The sequence below is a fragment of the Oncorhynchus keta genome, chromosome 2 (genome assembly GCF_023373465.1).
Source record: "Oncorhynchus keta strain PuntledgeMale-10-30-2019 chromosome 2, Oket_V2, whole genome shotgun sequence".
Lineage (NCBI taxonomy): Eukaryota > Metazoa > Chordata > Actinopteri > Salmoniformes > Salmonidae > Oncorhynchus > Oncorhynchus keta.
This window is the reverse complement of record NC_068422.1, coordinates 63,063,661-63,090,265: the sequence shown is the minus strand read 5'-3', so window position 1 is coordinate 63,090,265 and position 26,605 is coordinate 63,063,661. Positions and strand designations below refer to the sequence as shown.

General features: G+C 40.5%; 5 protein-coding genes across 11 annotated transcripts; 2 read left to right on the top strand and 3 right to left on the bottom strand.

The window, feature by feature from the left end:
- Positions 1 to 3,482: 3,482 nt before the first annotated feature.
- Positions 3,483 to 8,245, bottom strand: ccne1 (cyclin E1). Its single transcript, XM_035736284.2, has 12 exons — positions 8,060 to 8,245; positions 7,508 to 7,555; positions 7,237 to 7,324; positions 7,075 to 7,134; positions 6,669 to 6,838; positions 6,121 to 6,256; positions 5,519 to 5,665; positions 5,311 to 5,406; positions 4,906 to 5,040; positions 4,573 to 4,684; positions 4,262 to 4,419; positions 3,483 to 4,149 (listed from the first exon to the last, which is right to left on the bottom strand). The coding sequence occupies exons 2-12, from the start codon at positions 7,519 to 7,521 to the stop codon at positions 4,033 to 4,035; spliced, it is 1,233 nt and encodes a 410-aa protein (XP_035592177.1). The 5' UTR covers positions 7,522 to 7,555; positions 8,060 to 8,245; the 3' UTR covers positions 3,483 to 4,032.
- Positions 8,246 to 8,513: 268 nt separating this feature from the next.
- Positions 8,514 to 11,687, top strand: zgc:162297 (uncharacterized protein LOC555865 homolog). Of its 2 annotated transcripts, XM_035736177.2 has the most exons (7): positions 8,514 to 8,666; positions 9,081 to 9,247; positions 9,322 to 9,404; positions 9,545 to 9,725; positions 9,888 to 10,038; positions 10,217 to 10,344; positions 11,466 to 11,687. In XM_035736177.2, exons 1-7 carry the CDS (start codon positions 8,614 to 8,616, stop codon positions 11,654 to 11,656), a joined length of 954 nt encoding a protein of 317 aa, XP_035592070.1. In that variant the 5' UTR covers positions 8,514 to 8,613; the 3' UTR covers positions 11,657 to 11,687. The 2 variants fall into 2 exon arrangements, with proteins under 2 accessions (XP_035592070.1, XP_035592080.1); XM_035736187.2 differs by lacking the exon at positions 9,081 to 9,247.
- Positions 11,688 to 11,768: 81 nt separating this feature from the next.
- Positions 11,769 to 14,719, bottom strand: LOC118358436 (tumor protein p53-inducible nuclear protein 2-like). The gene is made up of 4 exons (XM_035736272.2): positions 14,567 to 14,719; positions 13,141 to 13,307; positions 12,814 to 12,934; positions 11,769 to 12,706 (listed from the first exon to the last, which is right to left on the bottom strand). Exons 2-4 carry the CDS (start codon positions 13,265 to 13,267, stop codon positions 12,478 to 12,480), a joined length of 477 nt encoding a protein of 158 aa, XP_035592165.1. The 5' UTR covers positions 13,268 to 13,307; positions 14,567 to 14,719; the 3' UTR covers positions 11,769 to 12,477.
- A 248-nt stretch (positions 14,720 to 14,967) lies between these two features.
- On the top strand, positions 14,968 to 19,414 carry LOC118358406 (protein C19orf12 homolog). 6 transcript variants are annotated; one of them, XM_035736232.2, is made up of 3 exons: positions 14,968 to 15,320; positions 16,001 to 16,174; positions 18,029 to 19,414. In XM_035736232.2, exons 1-3 carry the CDS (start codon positions 15,116 to 15,118, stop codon positions 18,292 to 18,294), a joined length of 645 nt encoding a protein of 214 aa, XP_035592125.1. In that variant the 5' UTR covers positions 14,968 to 15,115; the 3' UTR covers positions 18,295 to 19,414. The 6 variants fall into 6 exon arrangements, with proteins under 6 accessions (XP_035592125.1, XP_035592116.1, XP_035592108.1 ...); XM_035736223.2 differs by having other exon boundaries at positions 14,968 to 15,371; positions 16,010 to 16,174; XM_035736215.2 differs by having other exon boundaries at positions 14,968 to 15,371.
- A 1,271-nt stretch (positions 19,415 to 20,685) lies between these two features.
- Positions 20,686 to 24,700, bottom strand: LOC118358401 (pleckstrin homology domain-containing family F member 2-like). The gene has a single exon (XM_035736201.2). It carries the CDS (start codon positions 21,813 to 21,815, stop codon positions 20,934 to 20,936), a length of 882 nt encoding a protein of 293 aa, XP_035592094.1. The 5' UTR covers positions 21,816 to 24,700; the 3' UTR covers positions 20,686 to 20,933.
- Between the last annotated feature and the right edge of the window lie 1,905 nt (positions 24,701 to 26,605).

Genomic DNA, 26,605 nt, shown 5'->3' with positions numbered 1-26,605 from the left:
TAACTTCACCTCAGTATTGCAATCCAAATAAATGCTTCACAGAGTTTAAGTAATAGACACATTTCAACATCAACTGTTCAGAGGAGACTGTTTGAATCAGGCCTTCATGGTCGAATTGCTGCAAAGAAACCACTACTAAAAGGACACCAATAATAAGAAGAGACTTGCTTGGGCCAAGAAACACGAGCAATGGACATTAGACCTGAGGAAATCTTTCCTTTGGTCTGATGAGTCCAAATTTGAGATTTCTGGTTTCAACCGCCGTGTCTTTGTGATCTCCGCATGTGTGGTTCCCACCGTGAATCATGAAGGTAAGGTGTGATGGTGTGGAGGTGTTTTCCTGGTGACACCGTCAGTGATTTATTTAGTATTCAAGGCGCACTTAACCAGCATGGCTACCACAGCATTCCGCAGCGATACTCCATCCTGTCTCGTTTGCACTTAGTGGGACTATAATTTGTTTTCAAGAGGGAGAGTGATGGAGTGCTGCATCAGATCACCTGGCCTCCACAATCTCCCAACCTCAACCCAATTGAGATGGTTTGGGATGAGTTGGACCGCAGAGTGAAGGAAAAGCAGCCAACAAGTGCTCTGCATATGTGGGAACTCCTTCAAGACTGTTGGAAAACCATTCCAGGTGAAGCTGGTTGAGAGAATGCCAAGAGTGTGCAAAGCTGTCATCAAGGTAACGGGTGGCTACTTCGAAGAATCTAAAATATATTATCATGTGTTTTCTTTTTTTGGTTACTACATTATTCCATGTTTGATTTCATAGTTTTGATGTCTTCACTATTCTACAACGTAGATAATAGTACAAATAAAGAAAACCCATGAATGAGTAGGTGTGTCCAGACTTATGACTGGAACTGTAGGTCACATAGTTTTGTTCATTTCCTCCATTCTCTAGCTCCTTGAAGAACAGAAACTCACCATCCAGTCGAGATAGGCGACATGGGTATGGCTGTTGTGTATGTCATCTCTGTGAGTCCTTTGAAGGTCTTCAGGGCTGAACTGCCCACTTCTCTGATGAACATAGCAAGGGCAATCATCCACCCCACACACACCCGTCAACTTCAGAGCTGCACAGATCAAGAGGGTGTGGTTAAGGGTCAAAACTGACTAAATAACCTAGGTAGATATAGATTTCTTCGTATAGGTATGTATTGCAAACCAATCTGAACTTAACTCATATTCATTGTATTGAATATGTTGATTGATATTAATCATTTCAAAATTAAAATACTGCATGTGGGACTATGGGAAACCTGAAAACGTGATGAATATCAGTGCTATTTTACTGCTACCGTCCCTCTGCTGCCCCCTGCCTTGCCTCAGGGATAAAATGTGTCACCAAGTGGCCTACTTGACATGAGAAAACATGTTTCCATCGACCCTAAAGTGTCACAGTCAGACTCCCAATTGAAAAATACATCAGCACATTTTCCCCCTTGCACCTTTGACCAAATCTGTATTATTATACATGCACCTTTTTCTTGTTCAAAGCAGAATCCTTACATCAATTTAGTAATTCCGATGCTGACCCATTCTGCCATTTTTAGTAGTAATTTCGAATGACATAAAACACAAATGCTGGCCTATGACTGTTACTATGTAGGTGGAAACGCCTTTAGCATGGTCAGTGATTGGCGTCTCCTGTACCCCCTATCTAGGTGTGAACTCTGGTGGCTGGTGGTTCAGCCAATGGGCACCTGCTGCTGCCACAAGCGTCTGAGCTGCGAGAACAAAGGGGCCATTGAGTGCATAACAGCTGTTGTGCCGTTGCCTGCCTGGCTGCCTGAGGGCCCCATGCCCCAAGAGCCTGTCTGATGGGTGAAGCCCCCCTCTCTTTAAAGAGACAGCAAGGGCCCCTGCTGCTTTAATGCAGCGTTAATTACTGAACATTGATGCAGAACAGTCGATGGGTGTGTAGAGTACCAGAGCAGAAAAGGAACAGTCCATATTTTTTAAACAATGGTTTGAAATGGTTGAGAAGGAATATAGCGCATAACTTAAGATGGCATGGTTCAGTCATATTATGGAAGAACTGATGTAGACAATATCCAAATGATTTAGTAAGACAATACTATCAATCCATTTGAAATAGGCATCTGATAAATTCAGCAGGCCGATGAAAAACAACCCTTAGTTGATCCAATCTGGTTTGTGACAAAGTGAAGGACAAGAGAATTAGACAAGTCCAAGATTTACTCCCAGCAGCATCTGTCGAGTAGTCCCCGACAAGTCTTAGGAGCAGCTTTGACAGTGGAAGCGTCATACTGACATCTAGTGGATTAGTCCTGTGTATCTTTAAGCACACACTCCTTGACTGCAAGCAGAGGGCACTGTCTGTCAGTGAATGCATGAAAGAGACAGCCATTATAGAGACCATCCCTATGCTCCATTTTGTTTTCATTCAGATGACATTCATTTGTCCCCTTTGACTCCCCATTATGGCAAGTTAGTGAGCACAAACAAGACACCTTTCACGTCACTCCTGTTTTCTGCACTTTACATTCGCCCAATGCAACACTTCAGATGTCCCCTTTGACCAATACATTACCTTTCTACAATATTGAGAGTTTAAAGAAAAGCAGCTGTTTCTAGTGATTTATATTTTATAGAAACGTGTGCTTATAGATCACTCTTAAAACATTAAGTGTTACGTTATGCACTTGAACTTTCAGCATAAACTTTAGTTTAGCAAGAGGCAAGTATAAAACCGATAAGGCTTAGGGCACGACCTTCACCACCCGAGCCAGTTGGGGGAGGTGCACCGATGAGACAAGCTCAAGGTGGGGGGGGCATATTTTTTTAAGGCTTTAAAAAGGAGCACCTAAGGGTAGACACATTGAGATGCATGAACATTAATGTAGTCGTAGACGCACATTGCCCACGAAACGTCAACTCCTCTATACATTTTGCATGCGTTACATACCTGCGAAAGTCACTGTGCACGAGTCTCTAATCTAGCAGAGACTTAACAATTAACATACCACACACTGATAACGCATTTGAAGACAAGTTTACTTCATTTCCATTGTTTCTCTTAAAATTGACGGTAGACCTACGCTTAGGCCACTGATAACAGGACAAAAAGAATATGACGTAGACGACATGCTACAGCAGGACTTCCACAGTAGATCTGCAATCTCAGGCTCTTAAACAGAGTCAGATGGTTATGCTGTTGGCTTTGCCAGCTGCTTTCATTGGCCTCTGGCACATGAAGCCTTATTGAAAAACCATTGGCTCCATCCAGAAGTCAAGACAAATGGCAAAACGTGGCCACACCAGAAACAGTCAACCAGCCGATGACCTACTGCGCACGGCCGACATGCATGTTGACCCATCCCTGTAGCTTGGTGGAACCAACCTGATCATGGAGGTCACCAATCACTTGCATTAAAACAAAAGCGAGCACAATGGTCATGCTTGTTCAACCAGGCTACAATCCCAGTCCCTGGCCAAAGCAAAGACCCACAACATTGTAAAACATAAAAGCTGTCTGCGACAGTGACTTTATTTAAAAAATAATAAGATAAAGTAGCAGCATCTCATTTCAAAACAAAATCATACATTTTGGTAAAAATGCAAATGTGAGAAGAGAACTGGAGATAAAATCTTAAATACAATCCATATTTCTGCTGTTCCACTTGTCCAATTTGGCAGCAGAGCTACTGGTCCCACAAGCAAACATCAAAATGGCAGGCATTAGCTGCACACACACACCCATCCACTGTTCCATCAAGCTAAGTCCACCTTTTTAGCAGCACTCAGAGCCAGTGACAACTCTGGAGTTTATGGCAGGTGGTCCAGCTTGGCATCACTCCAATTAAAAACCATCACTCAAAAAAGGAATCCAAAAACAGCCATTCACCTGTGCACCAAAACAACTCGTGGAATAAAATGTGCACGAATGTAACAAAATCATGTGAGCACATGTGTGTGTAAGGCCACAGCTTTCTCCCAGTCCTGCAATATCTTGGTCCTGTCTTGAGACTTCCTCAGCCCGTGCCCATACTAACCCAATGGAAATCAAGAGACTGTGCCCTCTGGCTTCTCGCTGCTAGGGGGCGGAGTGAGCACTCCGGATGGTATAGGTGAACTCTGGCTGCGATCTACATCCACTTGTGGGTAGGCACATGCCTTCGCCTAAAGAAGAAACCAACAGAGCTCTCAATACAGGCTGCAATTGCATACAAGAAACAATGCCACACATTGGTATAGGACATTGATTGAAAGCCATAGAAACAAATGCCCTCACCATCCAGTCCAGATAGGCAGCATGGGTCTGGATGTTATGCATGTCGTCTGCCGGGATTCCTTTGAAGGTCCTCAGGGCTGAGCTGCCCACTTCCCTGATGGACATGGCAAAGGGGACCATCCACCTCACACACTCCTCAACATCAGACCACTTCAGAGCTGCACAGATCAAGACAGAGAGAGATCTGGTTAGGGCTGTTATTTTTTTTTTTTAAACACCCCCGGGAAGTCTACCAAACCACGATAACTCTGTTTGATTGATGTTGATTGACGTTGATTGACTTGTTCAACCGCCGAATGAATACTCCCTACCTGAGACTTTCTCCACCAGCTCCAGCGAGGAGAAATGGAACAAGGCAGAGGCAGCCAGCAACCCGTAGGAGAACTCCAGACATTTCACATCCAACACACAGAGGTCCAGGAGCTATAGAGAGAGCACAACACCACATATGTACTTCAGAGGCAATGAGCCAGTCTAAGGGGAGGAAATGGGAAACCATCGTCTTACAAATCCAACTTGTATAAGCAATAACAGTGTCGTCTGAGAATTAACATGATATTTTGCCTTGTTGATCTTAAGTGCATTTTGTTTTAAGACACTATGAATCACATGCGAGTGGCGGGAAACCTCAGTCGTAAACTTACCTCGGCAATCTGCACAAACGTAGTTTGCGGGTACTGTGGGATGAGAACCTCATCGGACTCTTTCAGGTAGGCAACCTGCATGTAGATGTTTAGCCAGGACACAGGTGTCAGGGGACTCAAGCGCCACTTCAGCTCCTGAGCAAAGGGTCACACGATAGAAACAAGAGCCACATGATGATTTCATTCCACAGTGAAGTGTACCCCAGAACAGATATTAAGAGACGCAAAGAAACATGTGTACTATCAAGTTAGGCAGAAACTACCATTAGGAAGAGCATCATTTGGAATACATGTAATTTTTTACTAGTAACGGCTAAATGGCTCAACAAGCTTCAGACAACAGTAAGGATTTGTGACCCAGCCGTAGTGAAAACCACTGGGATGTAAAGTGTTTGAGAGGCATACCTTCATAATGATTAGCTCCATACATAGGATATCATCCTCAGTGCAGGCACCATCAGTAACATAGGCAAATTGATGCACTTTTGGAGGGTAGATTTCCTGAAAAATAAGCATTTGTAAACTTGTTTTAAAAAAAAAAACTTGCGCTGGAATATACAAAATAGAGAATGAAGAACACTTTACGCAGGTTGTAGAAGAGGCTTCTTCCTACCTCCATCTTGGCAGCTATAAACAGAGAAGAGATGCCGATGAGTTGTAGTGTGCACTTGAAAACATTGGTCTGTGTGGCCATGAACCGATCAAAGTAATCCTGAGCCAGGTAGAAGGTTTCTCTGTGAAGCTTGTACACCTCGCACACCTGAGAGAGAAAACAAGGTTGAGAACACAATTCCAAGGCAATATCACAAGAGTAGCTAAGGAAGATTTCACCATGTAAGAACATTGATCATAGTTCGATACAATAGGTTTGAAACGATCCCAACTAAGAACAATGCTGAGTCAGGAGTTGGGTTAAATGCTGAAGACATTTTGGTTGAATGCATTGTGCAGCAGACTATGCTGCCCCTTAGAATCTGTTAGAGCTCAGCTAATACACGTCACCTGACAGCCATTTCTCAAATAGGTTATGCTAATATTGTACAGACCAACTACAGTTAACTGGGGCCATACGTCTACTGTTAAAGCTAATCCACTCACCACCTTAAGATAAACATGGACGACACTGATCAAGTGACGTGAGGGATTTGATCAAAGTAGCAGATACTGTGGGAAAGGAATTTAGCCTAGGAGTTTGACACAGAGGGAGCTACAAACCTCCATTAGCCAGTCGAGAAGAATAGCCCTCATCTTGGGTTGGAGGTGTGGGTGTTTCTTCATGACGTGGATGTCTCGAGAATACGTGTCGTCTTTCTTCAACAGGTTGTTCCATACGTCGTCACTGCTTGCCCAGCTACAGAGAAACATATCCAGAGGGTTGGCGTCTAGTTCACTTGTATTTATCAAATCAACGGGATAAACAAAGAACCCCGCAACTAGAGAGTGCAAACACAGAACTGTAAGATGAAATAATACACAGGTACACATGAGTGGCAAGGATATATAGCCTTTGTTATAACAGAAGATTACACTCTAGACGATAGAGGTAAGGACTAGATTGTGTGCGTTACATTCAAATGAAACCGATGAACACATTGGTCATCATAATGCTTAGCCTTAGACAGCGCAAGTGCAGAGCTCAAGGTATGAGTTAAAGTAACCTCCCAATGAAAATCATACATCAAATATGGCAGGTAACCACTCCTGTTACTTAGCAGGGTTGCGGCATCTTGCCTACGTTGTCCCAGATACCAGAAGTGACTCACCATAGCACAGGAAGAGGGGAAGACCTGGTGGGGGTGACAAATATGTTTTTGAAGGTGTACTGAGTAGAAAACCCAGTGGCATTCAAAGCAACTGGTTGATCGACTTCATTGTCAGGCGTGGGGATCCGGCTGCACGGGATCGTGTGAACCGACTCAGGATTCCAGCACACCTGCACAGGAGAGGGATAAGAAGAGAGGAGGATAAGAAAGTTTACCAACTGATAAAAATAAACAGCATGCGGATTCTGAGACAGTGCCACCGATAGCAACTGATTAAACACAATTGTGTCAGTTATTGACCAGTCCTGATTAACCTGTGTAGGTCACTGCCTGGTGTGTAGGCTAAACCCAACAAATGCATGGTCTGCAAGGGAATGCCATGGAATTGTGAAATGCATGTAGTTACCAAAGCGCCACACTGGTTCTTTTTCGTCATCTCTGCCACTTCATCTGGGTCTTGTAAATACTGAGGATTTAATCATGAGAATGTTCATTATGACAAACCATTTAAAAGACAGCCAGGCAACCAGCTCTTTACAGTAGCAAAACGCAGAAGGCAAGAACTTACAACGGCAACGTCTGATTTTCTTTTCTTGGATCTCACTGCAGTTTCTTTGGGCATCTCATGATCAATTGTCCTGGATTCCACATTTTCCCTGAAATTGTACAGTAAATATTGAATTGTGATATGCGTCCTACTGAAGTGGTAAGACACGTTAGTTAGTGCTAGCTAACTAGCTGCTAGTTAGCAAGCCTGCTACCTAACGTGACAACTTATTTTCCGTCACCTCGCTAGCGACATTGACAAGACTAGGTCAAACTACAAAACTGAAACTTACCCTTTGCTTGGCATTATATCCCACGCGTATCCCTCCAATATATAAACCCTGGAAACATTAAATATGCATTTAATTTATTTAGCTAATAACCACAACCAACCCCCCACGTAAATCCTACAAAGCCAACTCGTCAAAAGATGTGGGCGCGGGCAAATGGAAGTGGGACAATGTTTAAAGGACGACAAACAATTTAATAATGCAATAAATTGTCACAAAACCACGCATACAGTGACACCGGATTCCACCCTATCACCCAACCCTTAACAGTTTGAAATAGTCGATGGAAACTAGTTAATTTCTACTAAATTAGAGACGCTGGCCAGAAAATGGCCGAGCCATCAAGTATGCCATTTTCAGTTCACCCGCTCTAATAAGCTTTCCCACAAAAAAAATAAAAATAACCAAACAATGTTGTCCATAGTCTTTCAAATTCAGAATATTTACAATCTTCTCACTAACAACGTTAATTTCGAATCACGTTGAGGGAGTTCGATTGAAAAGTTGCAAGACTGCTAGTTAGCAAGAGATGTTTCAATTTTTTTGCCAGCTTACCTAAAAATATTCCCCCGCGAAGAAGTCCACACTTGGTTGAAAAGATCAGAGAAAATATGACAAATTACTAGCTAGTTATTCGATTCGTGGCCTGTTTGTCATCAAAAACAATGAACTGCGAGTTGTGCTAGCTACTTGTTCTTTGCTGGCGCAGTGAGTTTTGCGCCTTGGCTTATAAACTGCTTGCGGTCTACATATATGGGGCGGTCCGAGCGGGTGATTTAAATACTTGGCGCTGTTCAGTAATCCTTCACAGTTACATTTCAACGAAAATTATTATTCGTCATTAATTGTTCAGACGTGAAGAGTCAAATCATCTGAAGTATTATGTTGTGTGCGAAATATACAGTATAATACTGTGAGAAATATTGCACTTTGCCGGCAAAAAGGGAGGCGTGGCTGGTGGGGGGGAGGGATGGGGTGCTTAGAATCCGGAACCACGAAGTACCGCGTGGCTAGGGAAGACGGATGTAAACAAAGACTGTGCCCCTCTCAAAAAACCTGCAAATCCGGACGTTATGCCGATTTTGACAGACATATAAATATATATTTAAATGTTTCTCTATCAAGCCGACATAATGGACTTTCAATGTCCACAATTCAAGAGGTATGTCATTTTTTTTATTTTTATAAAATTAATGCCCGGCAATATTGGTCAACGAGAATGGTGATGGCGCGCGGCTCTGCGCTACAGCGCATTAGTTACGTTTAGTGGCTTCCTCCTCGTCTCCTTCCTCTCGTCTACACAAATTTTTTGTTGGAGATAAAAACAGTGCTGGTTTAGTAAAATACATTTCAGGCACCATTTTATGCTTTCATATGTAATTCATACTTGTACGTTTTCTTATCAGAAGATAAAGGAAATGTGGAGGCTAATCTGCAACCTATGTGTCTTGTCTCAGTCATAACTGTTAAAATTGTGTTTTAATATGTTTCATGCGCCACACGAAATAAAAAAACACACTGTATTGGGTGACCACTCAGAGATCTTGAAACCTGTATGAACGTACACTTTGACCAGGCACGTGATCAAGCGAGCAGCTGCACGGGAACGAGTCTCATTTCAAAGCCACCTTTGCATCCACATTGCAACTGGTTTGAAACAACAACAAAAAATGAAGTTTCTGAAACTCTTTGGACGTGCTAAATCTGTGGTTATTGGAATGATTCATGTTCAAGCCTTGCCAGGTAAAGATTATTGGGACGCATATGTGTTTTTTTACTCTCTTTTTGTTTTTAACTTTGATGTTAATGTTTTTCAGGCACACCTTTAGGAAGCATGGTCATTCCTCAAATTATCGAGGAGGCATGCCACGAGGCAGAAATCTATCACAATGCGGGAATTGTGAGTATAAGCAAAAACACACTTTTTGATGTTACTAATACTGTAGCCTCAATATACTGTTACTAATACTGTAGCCACAATATTCATCCTCGAGGGTGACTGGAAATGGATTGTTTGTTGTCTGTTGATCTGTTGAACAGGATGGGCTGATCATTGAGAACATGCATGACATTCCATACACATTCTCAGTTGGACCAGAGGTGTGTGCCTCTATGACAGCGGTGTGTGCAGCGGTGAGGGGGATCTGTCCGCTTCTGCCTCTTGGAGTTCAGATCCTGTCTGCAGCAAACATCTCAGCTGTTGCTGTTGCACTGGCTTCAGGTTGATATAGCTGGCTTTGCTTTGCTTATTACTGGTTAATACATGCATGGTTAAGAGTGCTTCAGGTTAGCCTGGGATTTTAGTTTAATAGAAAGATCTGTATTAAAGAGTTTGGGAAAAGCAAATGTTTAGCTACCTATTCCATTGTTGTCTCTTTCCAAGGTATGGATTTTATCAGGGCAGAGGGATATGTCTTCTCACATGTTGCTGATGAAGGCCTTTTGAATGGATGTGCCGGAGACCTTTTGCGATACCGCAAGCAAATGCAGGCTGAACATGTGCAGATCTTTACTGATATAAAAAAGAAGCACAGGTGAGCAATCGTTCAAAACACTCCAGTCAGACAACCCCACTGGCTAGCCTAGATGCAGGCAATGCGGCTAATATTATCCATAAACGGTACTGCAAGGAGATGAAAGTAACATTTCTGACTGTTGTAGTAACTGTAATGGGATGTTTTCAGATTTGTGAGTATGTGTTTGTGTTCCTAGCTCCCATGCCCTGACTTCAGATGTGAGCATAGTGGAGACGGCCAGAGCAGCTGAGTTTTTCCTTTCTGATGGTCTCATCATCACTGGAACAGCCACAGGGGTTCAGGCAGATCCAATGGAGCTCAGAGGTGTGTCCTGTCTCTGCTCTGGCACATACACACATGTATGACACATACGCACATGTATGGTATGACACACAAACATACTGACACATACAGTAATAGAAAAAGACCCAGAACTCGTTTAAATTAATTCCTAAGAAACAAATAATGCATAGGTGTAATCACTATTTTACCATTTGGATCAAAGGGCAGCCAACGCTCAGCACTTACATTATATATCTGAGGCATAATGCTTGGTGTATCATTGTAGGAATGCTCAGCGTGTACCTTAGTATACATATAGTTTACTTTCCTCTCCCTTTTCATTTTCTCTCAAACACTCCAGTAGTCTTGGTTAATAGGGGAGTGCCCTTTTTTCTAAATGTCATACATTCTCATAAACCATAACACACACCCTAACAAAAGTATGTTCAGTCACTTCACTCAATTTCATACCACTCCCACTGCATACCAGTCTATTGCATACTTCCTACGTTTGCAAGGACAGATAGTTCCTGGCGTTAGTTTTTCATGTAGCCCAGAGGTTAAGCTTCCCTAAAGCCCATGGAGCCTCTGAGCCTCGCTGCTGGCCTTATAAAGAGCAGTCTCGTCTGGGGAGAGGATGGCAGCCTCATAGTCCCCCGAGTCTGGATCGTGCTGACCATGGGCACACAGCCCGGTCCTGCCCTTGCCTGCCACAGCCCTGCTTGGCGTATATAGACACCAACATCGTCTGCTATTTTTAAGCACAGCCTACAGATGGCTGACTTACACAGAAGGCTGTAAACACAGGCAGGCTCAGGCCAGACTGCTACACAACCCTGCTGCCTAGTTTGGAGGTGCTCCTACAGTCTCCCAATACAATTCCATTGGGCTGGCTCTGTTGTCAGATGGGTAAATGGAGCTGCCAGGGTCTGGATTTATCTCTTTCTTCATGTGTTTTACTCATATCATCTCTGAACCTATATTCACTATTTACTTATCAGAGATGATGCGTGACACTTGCAATGCATTCCTAAATCCAACCATTTAGGTATTTGTTTCGTATTCGTAAGCTCACGCACAGCTTTCCAATATAATGAACTCAAGTCAACTTAATGTAGCATCTCAAAATATTTACTCAGCAATCCTTTCTTTTCTATTTGCAGATGTTGCAGGGTCTGTAAGACTCCCAGTTCTTATTGGCTCAGGAGTGACCTATGACAACGTGGAATACTACCTTGATGCTAGTGCAATGATAATTGGCTCGCATTTCAAGAGGGGAGGAGTTTGGGCAAATGCTGTTGATCCAGAAAGCGTTAAAAAGTTTATGGGGAAGGTGCATTTGCTTCGAAAATGAAATCCACCAATTTGCTGCTAAAATAATTTAATGCAGAACAATGACATTTGGTGGTAATAATACATGTAATTACTAAAGTTATGTCTCATGCTATTTAATAAAACACAAATAATACCTAAACAAAACAGATTTATTTAACATCTTTTAACATTTAAATATACACCAAAATACCAAATAAATATGAATATATTTACAAACCGGGCTTGTAGCAGTACAGCAAACATAAGAACACACTGGGAATAAATGTATAAAAACAAAGTGAATCACTAAGTACAAAACATACATTAGTAACAGTGTTTCATCATTATTTGGTAATCCTTACATACATTGTATTTGTTATTAAAAAATATAGCGAAAGAGGTCCAATTACTCAAGAGTGATGTTTTGTGTCATCATCACATATATACAAAATAGCTTTTCATAGCTATGAAACAACTTTCCTTAAAGCAATATACTCACAACGTATCTAAATCTAAGGCACGCAAAGTAATACAAAAAAAGTATTCTATATACAATAGAATGAATATTTGCAAGTGCTAAAACCTTTTGCATTTTATACAATACATAAAAGTTTTCATCAGAGCCATAAGACTTAACCGTAACAAGCCAGTTATAATACTTTTCACATGCACACACACATCTACTCATGGTTATTTCACTCTCAAACTGGGCTCAGTATGTTAATAACATACTCAGCAAATGTGGTTCCCTTGATCAGGGTAAAGAGATATCAAATCAAATAGGTAGGTCTAAGGTAGGTCATAGGTCTAAGGTCTGTGTGTTAAGTGGGTTCAGACAGTGGCGGGCTACTCAGTAGACACTCAGTAGTTGTACAGGCGCTGGCAGGGTTGTTTGAAGTGACCAAATCGTCTGTCAGAGGGGGAGAAGCGCACCTTGGCAAGGCTCTGTCTCTGGAGAGCACTCCTGGTCAGCTTCTTGCACTCCAAGTGAGTCCTGGCTCGCTGTATGGCAAGCAGTTGGACATTGCATGGAAGCAGGCTGCCCCAGGCAGCTAGCCTCCAGGACACATGCTGTTTGACTGGCACAGGCCTGCAGGGGGGGGACAGAATAACTGTAATGTGACACTCCTTTCTCTAGGATAATGGTTGTGTTATCACACTGACTAAAGGAGATGGATCCCCTGGATGAAAACTGACCTGGGAGAAGTATCCTCTTCATCGCTGGGCTGGTGTCTGATCCAATCTACAGACATACTGGGATGCTCAATCAGCAGGTTCTCCAAAGGGTCTTCCTCAGGGGGGGTCAGGGAGTTGTTCTCTGGAAACATCAGACCACAAATTTACTAAACCGAGACCAAAGAGTAAAAACACCAGTGAGACCTCTAATAGTGTCCATTAGATCTACTATACAAATAACTACAATACTACCATTTACAGAACAATTAACTGCAGACAACAATGCCCATACCAGTTTAACAACTAACTTGTGATTTCAACTTTCGGTGAACAAAATTATCAGCTTACCTTGAATGTTGATAACCACCCATCCTCCCGCCTCAAACTCAATGAGCTCCTCATAGGTTTCATTGTCATCTGTGGGAAAATCGTCATCTGTGCTACCAAGGAAATGGGCAAGTATCTTTCCAATCATTGTGTATATGTTTTGTCTCCCTTGGCCCTCTTATTGCAGTCTGCAAAGAAAATGAGTTAACATAGTGTTATAGTATGTTTTCCTTATGGGGGATAAGGGGAAAGAAAATGCAGACCGGATACAATTACTGCTAAACTGATCATGGTAAAACATTGCATCAAATACAAGAAAACAGCACAACCTGAAAAGGTATGTGTAGTTTAATATCCACATTGACAGAAGATAGATCTGAAATGATTTCCAGAAAGCAGAATCTGAACAACACCTTACATTATGACCTTTAGTTTTTAACATTGTGTCCTGGCTTAATGACCCTGCCAGCACAGCAGAATCAGGAACAGCATGCCCCTTGGAAGCTATTTGCAGACGGAAGGTCATGGCATCCTTTCTGACCGGCAACTCATTTCAAGCCTGTATCTTAATCTTAAGACATGTTATGAATAAACTAATATGGTGAATATGAAGCCAATCGGCCAAACTATGGTGAAAACAAAGGGTTTGTAAAAAAATATATATATATATATATATTATGTATACATTTTAGTGTATATAATTGTATTTTGACATTTCTGGTCAAATAGGCCTATTAAAAATAGAATCAGGTATAAACAGTATTGGTATGTCTTTCAGGCTTAAAGTGTCATAGACTAGACAGAATACCACAACATCAAATTTTAGACCGTGGCTGTCGTCGTTGAATGCCTTGGTGTACTTGTAAACCTATACTGTCAATATACAGCTACACCCCAGCCTGCCAGCAAGGGAAGATCCAATTAGTGCCCAGACAGAATTAGCTCATAAGGTGCAAAATGTATAGATTACATATACACTTGCATATCTGTTCTGGTGTGCCATCAAAAGGTGGAAGTTTAAAGACATGTCAGACAATCCTTACATTAGCCTTATTTAATATATAATAAATGTGTGATAGAAACCATTAACCAAATCATTGAAAAACATAGGGTCGTTTGGGTGAACTTGATCTGGCATGAATTGGGTTTAAACTTCTTCAATAAATAAGTTAATAATTAAGCACGGCACTTATGTAATTCACTGACAATCAAACAAATAACCCAAACTACATACAAAATGACACATGACATGGTTACAATTACATGGTCGTCTACACAACTAAAAAGTTGTCCTAATAGGACACTTTTGGGATGTAGAGATCAATAAAAACATGAAATGGATAGATATGTTAGTCGGCTAAAGAAAGTGTCTATGCTACACACGTACTAAGGCTTAGGTTTCAACATGTCGCGCAATGCTGAAGGCTACAATGTATTTTTTCCTTACCTCACAAATGTATATCAGCTTGAAACTATAACCGGTCTGCAATTGTTTTGATACAGACTTGTTTTTGAACACCAACTCTTTTGCTTTGGTGGGTGGTGAACGTAAGCGAAAATCCCAACTCGAAGGCGGGGCTTCAGAAGGTTGCGCACAACTAACCTTTGTCCTCATAACTAGCTGTCAAGTGAATAAATGTGTCCTTACTTGAAACATACCTAAATACCTGGTTTTAACCGATGTCCAATCGTTCTAATAGTCTAGGCGTGTAGTCTATAACAACAAGACAAAATACATTAGAGTGGAAGATACATATATATATATTTTCAATGTACAACGGTTTGCATTTCACAACAGTGGTCCACTTCGTTTTGCATGGCCCGGTGGCCCGTGTGAGCTGAGTTTGTTATTAGATAATTATATTGATTCATAAGAGAAATCTCCACCCACCCCGGGCACCGGGCCCTGCAAAACGAACTCCACCAATTTTATGAAAAGGAGGAAATTGTATCAATGGCTTTTCTTGAAACATTGTTGCAAATATTTGCGGAGTAAATGACAATTATGCCAGGTTGCCCCACTGAGATCTATGTATTAGGCTATGTTTGTTTTATTGTGCATCTAAAAACAACCGCGAATCGTTTTAACAGGATGTGGGTTTGTCCTAAAACAAATGTCCCGTCATTCACCGCGGTAATAATTTTTACCAACACTCATGATACACAAACATTAACACATCATCGAAGTGCGAGATCTGATGGTAGGGATTCGCCACCAATGTGTACTTTAGACTATTTTCATGTAGGCCAAGGTGAGAGTCCGTCCTGTGTGATGGTGACAACTATGTCGTTATGTAAAGGTGATTGCCACACTTTAAATGGAGAGAAAATGCTGATGGCCACATGATGACACACTAACACTATCTCCTATTTTTCGATGTCGTTTTACGCCATTAAAAAAGGCCTATATATCAGAAGGGAAGTATAATTATTATTAGCTGCGGTCGTTATTATTGTGGTCATAACATCAATCCGAGGGAAGCATTTCGAATCTTGTGAGAAGTTTTTGACTAATGACAATGGTCAACATTAAGTCATCAGTTATTTAACGAGTCTCTGTCTGCTAAATATGATAACTGAATTGATTACAATAATATAGTTTCCTGGTTTTGTCAACATTTGGAGTAAAAAAGGCCTATAACATTATTTGAACAATCGTTTATTTAACTTTTGGCAGAGGCTACTCTCAACAGTGTAATGCAGTTCATTACCAGAAGATGGCTTACTCCTAGTCTTCAGGATATCTGACAGAAGTCAAGTCATACATCTCTTCTAGTATTAAATTGGTAGTGGCTATTTGTACTTGCAATTTATACTAGAGATCCGATGAGTTTGGTTGGTTGCAAACTGATCTTCGGTGTGTCTCTTATCATCACACCAGGGAGAGCAGCTACCATGGCTCCACGTATGGAATATGTCATGCAACTATGCTGTGACCTGTCTGCAAATCAGCAGATAAAAGCAGCAGTGAAGAATTCTGGGAAAGGATCAGCAGTGGCAGGAGGGACTGCATTTTTAGGGGGTCTTCTAGGTGGTCCCCCAGGGATTGCTGTTGGTAAGGATCCTTTCAATTTAGTAAGCGAAATTATGATCATCTGCTTTTCCCTACTTCAACCACAAGGTGAAGCCATATCCTTTCTCAAACCTATTGTATTGAGTGCAGCTATGAGATTTTCAGTGTATATGTGGTAGGCCTATAAAGTATGGCGTTAGGTTAGAATAATTCTCAGCCAATGTTGTCTTATGAGTGGGGAGTTCGATTTTTGATGAATATGGGTGTTTATTTCTATTTGTATTTATTATGGATCCCCATTAGCTGCTGCTAAGGCAGCAGCTGTTCTTCCTGCGGTCCAGCAAAATTAAGGGCATTATACATTTTAAAAACATTACAATACATTCATAACAGATTTCACAACATATTAAGTGTTTGCTATCAGGCCTCTACTATACTACCACATATCTACAACACAAAATCCATGTGTACATGTGTATAGTGCGTATGTTATCCTTGTTTGTATGCATGTGTCTATGTTTGTTTTGCTTCACAGTCCCGCGGTTCCATAAAGTGTATTTTGATCTGTTTTTTTTTATCTAACTTTACTGCTGGCATGAGTTACTTAATGTGGAATAGAGTTATTATCCTCAGTCATTTTCCATCCAAGTTGTCAGACCCCAGTGGCTTGTCATTGTTGATAGATGACAATCATTTATTCAACTCTTCCACACTCACTTTACGGAATTCAGAATTACAATGTTTGTTTTTCATAATTTGGTCAGATATACTTGGATGTGTAGTGTCAGTGTTTTTTGCTGTTATGTCATGCTGACATTTGCTAATATTGCCAATGTAAAAAAATTATTAAAGTAGATGGCAATATCAGTTGGTTTTGTGATGAATGAGCCATCTGATTCAATGAATGATGGAGCTGAGTTGGCCTTTTTGCCCTACATTTCATTGAAGGTGCTCCAAAGCCTTTTAATATCATTCTTTGTCATTTATTTTTGTTTCATAGTGTAGTTTCGTCTTTGTTTTATTCAGTTTAGTGACCATCTCTCAATTTGCAGTACATTTGCCAATCGGTTATACAGCCAGACCTATTTACCATCTCTTTTGCCTCTTCCCTCTCAACCATACAATTTTTCAATTCATTTAATTCCTCATCAATCCACACTTATTAGTAACTGAGATAAGCTATTTCATAAATGTGTCAAGTGCGGCGTCGGGTTGCTCGTCAATACACACCGCGTGCCAACAAATATTCTTCACATCAAGAACATAGGAATCACTACAAAACTTATTGTATTACCTCTTATACACAATATTATGCCCAGCATTTGGAACTTTGGTTTTCCTAGATATGGCTACTATATTGTGATCACTACATCCAATGTATTTGGATACTGCTTTGAGGAAAATGTCTGCAGCATTAGTAAAGAAATGATCAATACACGTTGATGATTTCATTCCTGTACTGTTTGTAACTTCCCTGGTAGGTTGATTGATAACCTGAACCAGGTTGCAGGCACTGGTTACAGTTTTTGAGCTTTCTCTTGAGTGGGCAGCTTGATGAAAGCCAGTCAATATTTAAATCACACAGAAAGTATACCTCTCTATTGATATCACATACAGTATCAAGCATTTCACACATGTTATCCAGATACTGACTGTCAGCACTTGGTGGTCTATAGCAGCTTCCCACCAGAATGGGATTCAGGTGAAGCAGATGAACCTGTAGCCATATTACTTCAACAGCTTTACAGGAATGTGGTTCTGAATATAAACAGCCACACCTCCACTTTTGGCATTTCTGTCTTCTCTGTAGATCTTATAACCACGAGTGTTTTAAATCTGTGAGCTCTTCTCCCCTCTTGATCTTCTGACACATATCTTGTTCGTGCTGCTCTTTAGGTGGTGCATTAGGTGGCCTGTTGGGATGGTGGATGACCAGTGGACAGTTCAGACCTCTCCCTCAGATCATCATGGAGCTGCCTCCCCACCAGAAGCAGAGACTCTATGCTGATATCATGGCCGTTTTGGGCTCACTGGACTGGACAGACCTGGCCCAGCTGACCGCCCTGGTCGTGGGGAATGCTACTCTCCAGCAGCAGGTCACTGCTGCCCTACTCCGGTATATCACAAAGGAACTGAGAGCAGAGGTGAGATATGGGGACTGATCTACACAGACTCAATATCTGGAGGAACTCCTTAGAACATTTGTACTCAGATTTAACTCAAGCTTATTCCTGGAGACTGAAATAACCTTTTATACTGTAGGTTCACTGAAAGAGGCCTTATGAGAGTTACATTGAGACTCATGTCAGACCTGTCATGTTACCTAATATCTGATCATGTCCATTTAATATCCTTTGACGAAGCGCTTAAATGACATTTACGCCACTTTTTTTAACGTCATTTACATTATGCCCAGCTCAATACCAGTGTCTGCATATGTGAAAACGGCACATTTCTACAAAACAAATATAAAGTTAAAAGTTCTACCCAATGACGTCATCAAAAGTAAAACATATTTAAAAACCGTGCTTTTCAGGCACTAGGAGATTCCCAGTGATGTGAGGAGCAAGAAAACACCCTCCCTCTGGCTAGAAACTTGTTGAAAACCACTGTTTTGAAAATCACCGTTTTTTTTTTACTTTTAATGCTACCATGTGATTGATGTTACAGAGAAGCATTTTTTTTTTTTTTGCACCTTATCTTTTCAACCACAGATCATAGAAACTCGCTGTTTTCACATACTGTGTGTAGACACTGTTATGGTTTCGGAGATAATGAATATGAGGTGGAAGAGTGGCGGAATTGCACTTTAATGTACACGTTTGTTTTGTTTTAGTTGAGAAATTGTTATCTCTGTATGATTGAAACGTATCTGATACGAACAGTCCAGCAATTAACCAGAAAGGTGTAACTTTATTTGTATTGTAGTGCATAATCGGTTGCCGATATTTTGCGCTGAAATGTACACATTGAATATTGTTGGTCATTTATAATTGACATGATTTTGCAACAAATGCAAGACAATGAAAAAAAAGGACCCTGGTCACTCCTCTTGTAAGTGTGCCTGGGATCTCAAGTGATTCATGCAATGTGAATATTGTAAGAGATGAGCACTTCGGAGAAACCGGCCTTGATACTTCTGGCGCATAAAATGGTGATAAGTGCCACCTAGTCCTAGAATGAACTAATTGGGAAAATCTTGTAGTGCTCTTGTACTAAAGTGTTTGTATGGAAATCATGATAAATGAAATAAAGGACAACGGGGACATGTATGATCACCACGAGCTTTTAGTATGACATCATTAAGCCAGAAAACATGTTGTTTCAGTGAATCAACTTGACAGTTTCGTGAGGGAAATTCAACCCCTTAACACATCCTTTGTAAGAGAAGGAAGACAATGCTACGCAATGTCATCACTCCTGGACAGATGCGTACACGTAACATAGAATGAATGGGATCTCATCTGTCGCAATTTCGCAAGATTTTTTTCTTCTGGGTTTCCGAGATTATACGCAATGTAATATAGTTCCTCTTTGTCAATCTTTCAAATGTAGACTTTTGAATAATACTAGAATCTTATTAAGATATCAAAGCACTTTTTGAAGTATGTGCAAAGGTTGTTTGTTATGACACCACTGCGATTATATTTTTTTCCCCCCGCATTCGCTGTTCTAGACGTTTCCTTGTTCATTCTTTGCAAGCAAGCTTGGACCTGCCGGTTCTCATAACATCATACAGCGAAAGATTGGTCATTAATCTTGAGGGGAAATTTCATTCGAAGTTATGTCATTCGTTTCTGAGAGATGCTTGTCATTCTTGTACCTATAGCTTACTAAGAAACAGTGTTTTAGCAGCTTTTTCCAAATTCAAATGGATTGAATTCACAAGATATCATATTCCATCACCACTTTATTGGTAGTCTGGGGATGTGAGAGCAGTCTTATATCTTTACAGAAAAAACGTTTTTCGACAGTTCTTTTCAGAAACCAGAGAGCACGATTTAAACTGGTTTTTGGTTTGAAATGCTTATAAAATGTTAATGATTGACATGTTGCATTTGAATACGTTCTTAAAAAAAAAAGTAATTGGCAGTTGGCCTGAGTATTGCCATTGACAACACTAGGGTTGGGAAAATGAAATGACGCAAGAACTTTCTCGAAAGGCTTATCTACTGCACCTGTTGCCTCAGGACTGGTTCATGTGTCTGCAGGAGGCTTGTAACACCTAAGCACGAAATAGTTTGATTACAGCTGTTTTGGGGGGTCAATAAGCAGTCTTACCAGGTGTTTAGGACAAGGATAACCAAAGGTTGCTATCAAAATATTTCATTTCAAGATAAATGGTTGATGTGATAAATAAAGAGGTATAGTTATTGCTGCCATTTAGAGTTATAATTACAGGTACACTTAATATAGGCACGTTGTCGTAGTCAATGTGCCTTTTTTTTAAACACGATAAGTATAGGACAAATATAAAAGTATTTAGTGCGAAATGTGTTTCGTGTAAAATAAGATGCTCCGTGTGTGTATAATGGCCAGTCAACAATGAATACTACAGGTTAACCTTTTATCAAAAGGATAACAAAAATAAGCCCCCCAAAACACTCAAAGGAATATTATATTATTAACAGGAAAGAATGTATGTAATGCATACATTATATGGGTAGGATTAGTGTTCATATTTGTGCAATATTAATGATTACATGTGATCATGTATCGTCTTGATTTGGCACTTTTCTCCACGTACTCATTCAGTAAATACTTTTCAGGGTCCTCTCACATTGTCCAATTGTCAGCCAAGTCAAGTCAAGTGACATGACAATCCAGTGAGATTGAGACTTTGATGGTCTGGTTTTAAATAGTTAAATGGGGACCAAGAGTTGTGACACTCAACCCAATTGCTTGGTGCGTGGTGTTCTACCCACTCATTCGCCTCATTGTCGCTAGTCGCCTCGTACTTGGGCATGACCAGGTCAGATTCATCAGAGCAGTTCCTCCCATCACTGTCCCCCCATAGATGCACCTCATCCTGAGTCAGCTCCCCATGTTCCTGGAGACTGAGGTGACACAGTCGACACACCCTCACGGGCTTAGTAGAGATGTGGCAGATCACGGCCCGGTTCTTGGAGCAGGCGTTGCAGACGACAAAGCCGCAGCAACGACAGTGGTGGCGACGTTTGTTGACCCGAAACGTTTGAGAGCAGCGCATGCAGATGGCGGACGCCCGGTCAGGGATCCAGGTGGTGGCGAAGGTGCACCCGGGCTGGCAGCCGGCATGCTGCAGCTGCTTACACCTGCAGTCCTCAATGTGCTCCATCCAGGCACGCTTCTCCTCAGCGGAGGCAGCTGCCACATAGAAGGACTTCTGTGGTGTGCGGATCAGCCACTGGTTCTCCATGATGACCCCGTCCTCCAGGTCCTCAAGCTGGATATCCTCCAGGGAGATAACATGCTGGTTCTTGTGCCAGCGTCCATGAAGGATGATGCTACCGTACACCAAAATGTCATTAAACAAGAAAAAGACTTTAGGCTGGGGGCGGCGTCGACACAGCTTCATCAGCCGCCCTTTGCCTATCAAGACCCGGTCAGGTCTGATCAGGGACATCCCAGAGGGGCCGAAGGAGTTCTCCACTGCCTGTATCCGCTCTCTGTTCTCTTGCGTGAAAGCCAGCTGGTCCAACATGATGAGCAAGATTACAACACTACGGGAAATTAACAAAATAAAAAAACAAAAAAATTATATTTACAAATGAGACGAAATGGTAGGCCTATGTCACTAATGATCAAATAAATGGCTAGTGAAAAATAGTTAATTTGTCCTTTTACTCTGTTTTGTGATTTCTATCTTGTTTACGCTGCAACAGTCTGTGTCTCGGTAGTAAGTCGCTTAGTTCCCGTCTGACCACCATACAGTATGTTTTGTCAGTGTCAAATAGTCGTTTCTGTATTGAAGAGTGAGTTGCCACGAGAGGTCCCTTTTATATGTGCAAATCACATTTCCTGTTGAGCCGCATTGCATGGGGAGTTCCAAAACAACCTGATGGGGAAAGAGAGAGAGAGAAAGCAACTAGAAATAGGGAAAACAGGCAATACCAGTTTCCCAAAGATGATGGGATGTGACTCGGAGCGTAGAGTTCCTATTAAATTACAGTGAACAACAGTATTGCTAATTCTATGACTATTGATACATCACAGAAAACAAACTGTTGGACAGCATTAAAGCTTGCATCCTTAATTGAAACAATAACAAAGCTGTCGTCTCGCCTGTGTTTTGGTAAAAAGCTGAGGGACAGGCCTTGGAGAAATGTAAACACTCTCAAATTCATAAACAGAGTTATGGATGCAAGGACTGACCATCTATGCTATCAAAATTCTAGTTTTAACCATGTTTTGAGGCTACACAGTTTACATTTACATTGTTTGCAAACATTGGAAAACAAAACAGTTGAACTAAGCTCATGTGGAATTTCTAAGTTATATTATTCAATAATCAATGAGTGTACAAAACATTAACACCTGCTCTTTCCATGACATGACCAGGTAAATCCAGGTGAAAGCTATGATCCTTTATTGATCTCACTTGTTAAATCCACTTCAATCAGTGTTGATGAAGGGGAGGAGACAGGTTAAAGAAAGGGTTTTAAGCCATGAGACATGGATTGTGTATGTGTGCCATTCAGAGGGTGAATGGGAAAGACAAAAGTTTTAAGTGCCTTTGAACGCTGCTGGGTTTTTCAGACTCAAGTTTTCCGTGTCCATTAAGAATGTTCCACCACCCAAAGGACATCCAGCCAACGTTACACAACTGTGGGAAGTATTGGAGTCAACATGGGCCAGCACCTTGTGGAACGCTTGACCTTGTCGAGTCCATGCCCTGACGAATTGAGGCCGAGTATACAAAACATTAAGAACACCACTCGAAATTGACCTGCACCCCCTTTTAATGGACCATTTTTTTTATAGAGATGGGAAACTATTGAGTGAAAAACCCAGCAGCATTGCAGTTCTTGACACACTTAAACCGGTGCACCTGGCACCTACTACCAGTGGTGTAAAAAGTACTCAATTGTCATACTTGAGTAAAAGTAAAGATAACTTAATAGAAAATTACTCAAGTAAAAGTGATAGTCACCCTGTAAAATTCTACTTGAAGAAAAGTCTAAAAGTATTTGTTTTTAAATATACTTATGTATCAAAAGTAAATGGAATTGCTAAAATGTACATAAGTATCAAAAGTACAAGTATAAATCATTTTAAATTCCTTATATTAAACAAACCAGATGGCAAAATTTTATTTAAATTTTTATTGACGGATAGATAGCCAGGAGCACACTAACACATAATTTACAAACAAGCATTTGTGTATAATGAGTCTTAACAGATCAAAAGCCGTAGGGATGACCAGTGATGTTTTCTAGATAAGTGTGTGAATTGGACCATTTTCCTGTCAAAATGCAACGAGCACTTTTGGGTGCCAGGGAAAATGTATGGAGTAAAAGTATATTATTTTCTTTAGAAATGTAGTGAAGTAAGAGTAAAAGTTGGCAAAAATATAAATAGTACAGTACAGATACCCCCCAAAACGATTTAAAGAGTACTTTAAAGTAGTTTTACTTAAATACACCACAGCCTAATACCATAACCCCGTTCAAAGTATATCATTAATTTATGGGTCCAAACATTTATGTAGCAGTTTAGGATTCCAGCTTTAGGCAGAAATGTTAATAACAATGTAACGATAGGAAATAAACCACATGGCTATAAATTAGAGGAATATAATTGTGATGGTTGCAACTGAAAAACGAAAAAATGTATTTGCTATAATTGACAAGAAGCATTGAATGGAAAAACAGAAATCATAGTTGCTGGTATGTTGATCAGATATTCGCTCCAGGGAAAACTGCAAATATTAGAGAGTATCAGGTTTCGGGTAGTATGAGAAAGTATTCTCTTGATTGATCACTCTTATGGAATGTTGTTTAAACTAGATTATACAATGGGTGGGTCTAATCCTGAATGCTGATTGGTTAAAACCACATTCCAGCCGGTGTCTATTTCACAATTTACCACCGCTAAATCTATGCCTGTTTATTACTCTGTTCCATCTGACTGCACAATCCACTGTCTCATCCGCCCAGCCAGTCAATTTATAAACTTGATCTCCACTCTAAAAAGCATCTTGACATTATCTCACATTTGTTTTAGAGTAACATTTAGTTGTTTTTTTGTATAAACCTTGCTGTCTGTCTCTCCGACATTCGCAACATTGTTTCAATATTCACATTCGATATCCTGCTGTCCCATAGTAAGGAACATGTCGGGAACCGGGACGAGACAGACAGGCAGGCAGCGTTTCTCAGCCAGTCAAAATCATGAATCACCTGGCATCATTTTTATGGATATATACAAAACAATGTCAATTGAAAAATGGTCAAACTAAATGAAGTGCAGCAAGTTTGCAGTCTTTCCAGCTTCCGTTTGAAGTGATTGTGTTACTGTAGCTGTGTTGTTGGCTAGCTCCTCTGAACAACAGTATCCTGAGTACATTTTCTATGCCAGGTGAAATTGCGCCTCTGTAGCTCATTGTTATGGATGTATCCAAATAAATGTCACTAGAAAACTGCTTTAACAAATGCAAATGCAGCTACTTTGCTGTTATTCTGTCTGCAATGTGTGATGTGACTGTAAGTTAGCCGTAGTTGGCTAGCTAGCAAGCAAGGGATAAGAACATTGCCAGCCAGTATGGCAAAGGAACATTTATAACGAAGGATACAGAACAAAAAGACTGAACGACTGGGTCGCTTCTCTGGCAACTGAACCGATAGAACAAATGACCAGCCAGCTTGGGTAGCAACCCTACATTTTTGTTGGGACTATTTATTGTGGAAGAAATAAATACTATTAATAAATTCATAAAACTGTTTTTAATGAAAATATGTAAATCATTATTTGAATATGTTGGTAACCTGTTGTATGAAGGTAACAAAGCCGTCAAAGCCGGTGTCTTTTGAGGATTTGTTGGCACGGCTTGACTTCGACTTTGTCTCTCAGGCCTAACCGCACGTGCCAATATATAAACATCTCGGGCATTACACTTAAATATTGGCCTACACAAAGACCAACTTCTGATGCGGAAGCAATAATGACCTGAAAAATGTAATGTCATCACAATTTTAAAAAATCATAAGGGATTTCCTTCAGTAGGGGTGTCTTCTCAGGCCACATTATGATGGAACAAGCAGATTAAAAAAGCCAACGCACAAATTTGCCATTTAAAACACAACCATCTCCATCTCACCAAAAGAATGCGTAAACAATGTAATTGTGTTGTGTTAGCTCAAACATAATGTGTATCGTTGAACTATTACAGCTGATAAGGTTGGCTTTTTTTTTCAGTAGAAAAAAACACTAGATGAATGTACAGTTTGTTTCAAGGAATACTATTACTGACCATTATACCATGACAAAGACGACAGATTTCCAACAAGCATTGCGCTTTAGAAGAATACAGATGTGGATTTTTTTAAATTGTGAAATCTGGTTACTGTGCATCCTGTGGTTTTTATGAGGGAAAACAATGTCACAGTATGGGTATTTTTTCGCATAGAATGCCAAGTCACCAGGGCAGTACAAAAATCGACAGCACTTTTGCATGCAAGAAACATTGGACTTGAATATTAAATATACGGGGGTTTAATTATATGTATGCTTTTTGCAGCATCAAAAATGGTCATAGACGTACATGTTGCATTGTATGGACTGATACACCAGCCCTTTTGACCAAGACCTTACACCTTGTGAAAAGAAAGAACAGAAAGCATATTTGAAGTCCCAGTGAAGAAGTGATGACGTTTAGTTTTTCACTTCCAGTCTGTCTCATACCCCCCCTCCCATGCCCAATCAATGAAATCTCATGCATCCACACACTACTTAGAACAGGGGTAGGCTTTTTACTGGGAAAATGTATAGGGAAATAGAATGTAACAATATTTTACAAAACAGACATTATTGTTATAGCATAAAAAGTTCTTATTCATAAAATCACTCATGGTTAATAAAAAAATGAATATGAGCTATCCAAAAGCCAACAATAAAAGAGACCTACTTGTCAATGCAACCCAACTACCAATTGAACAATTCAGATCAGCAATGTTACCAGTACCTATGTTACTTCAATTGACAACCAACAATATACAACAGGTACCTCAGAAAATGTTGGCCAACTAGGGAAATTAAGCATCTTCAGATTCCACATAGTAGTATCATTATATTGTAACTCATTGTGTTACTTCAAACTATGTAATCAAGTAAATGTAACCTGTAATTTGTCACAAATGCAAGGAGATAGATATGTTTATTGTACATACATTGAGGAAGAAAAATGATTTAGTGCCACCTTGTGGATATAGGTAGTGTTGCTCAAAACTGAAAACCGATCAGAATGTATTTACAATTATGTAAAATCATTGACCC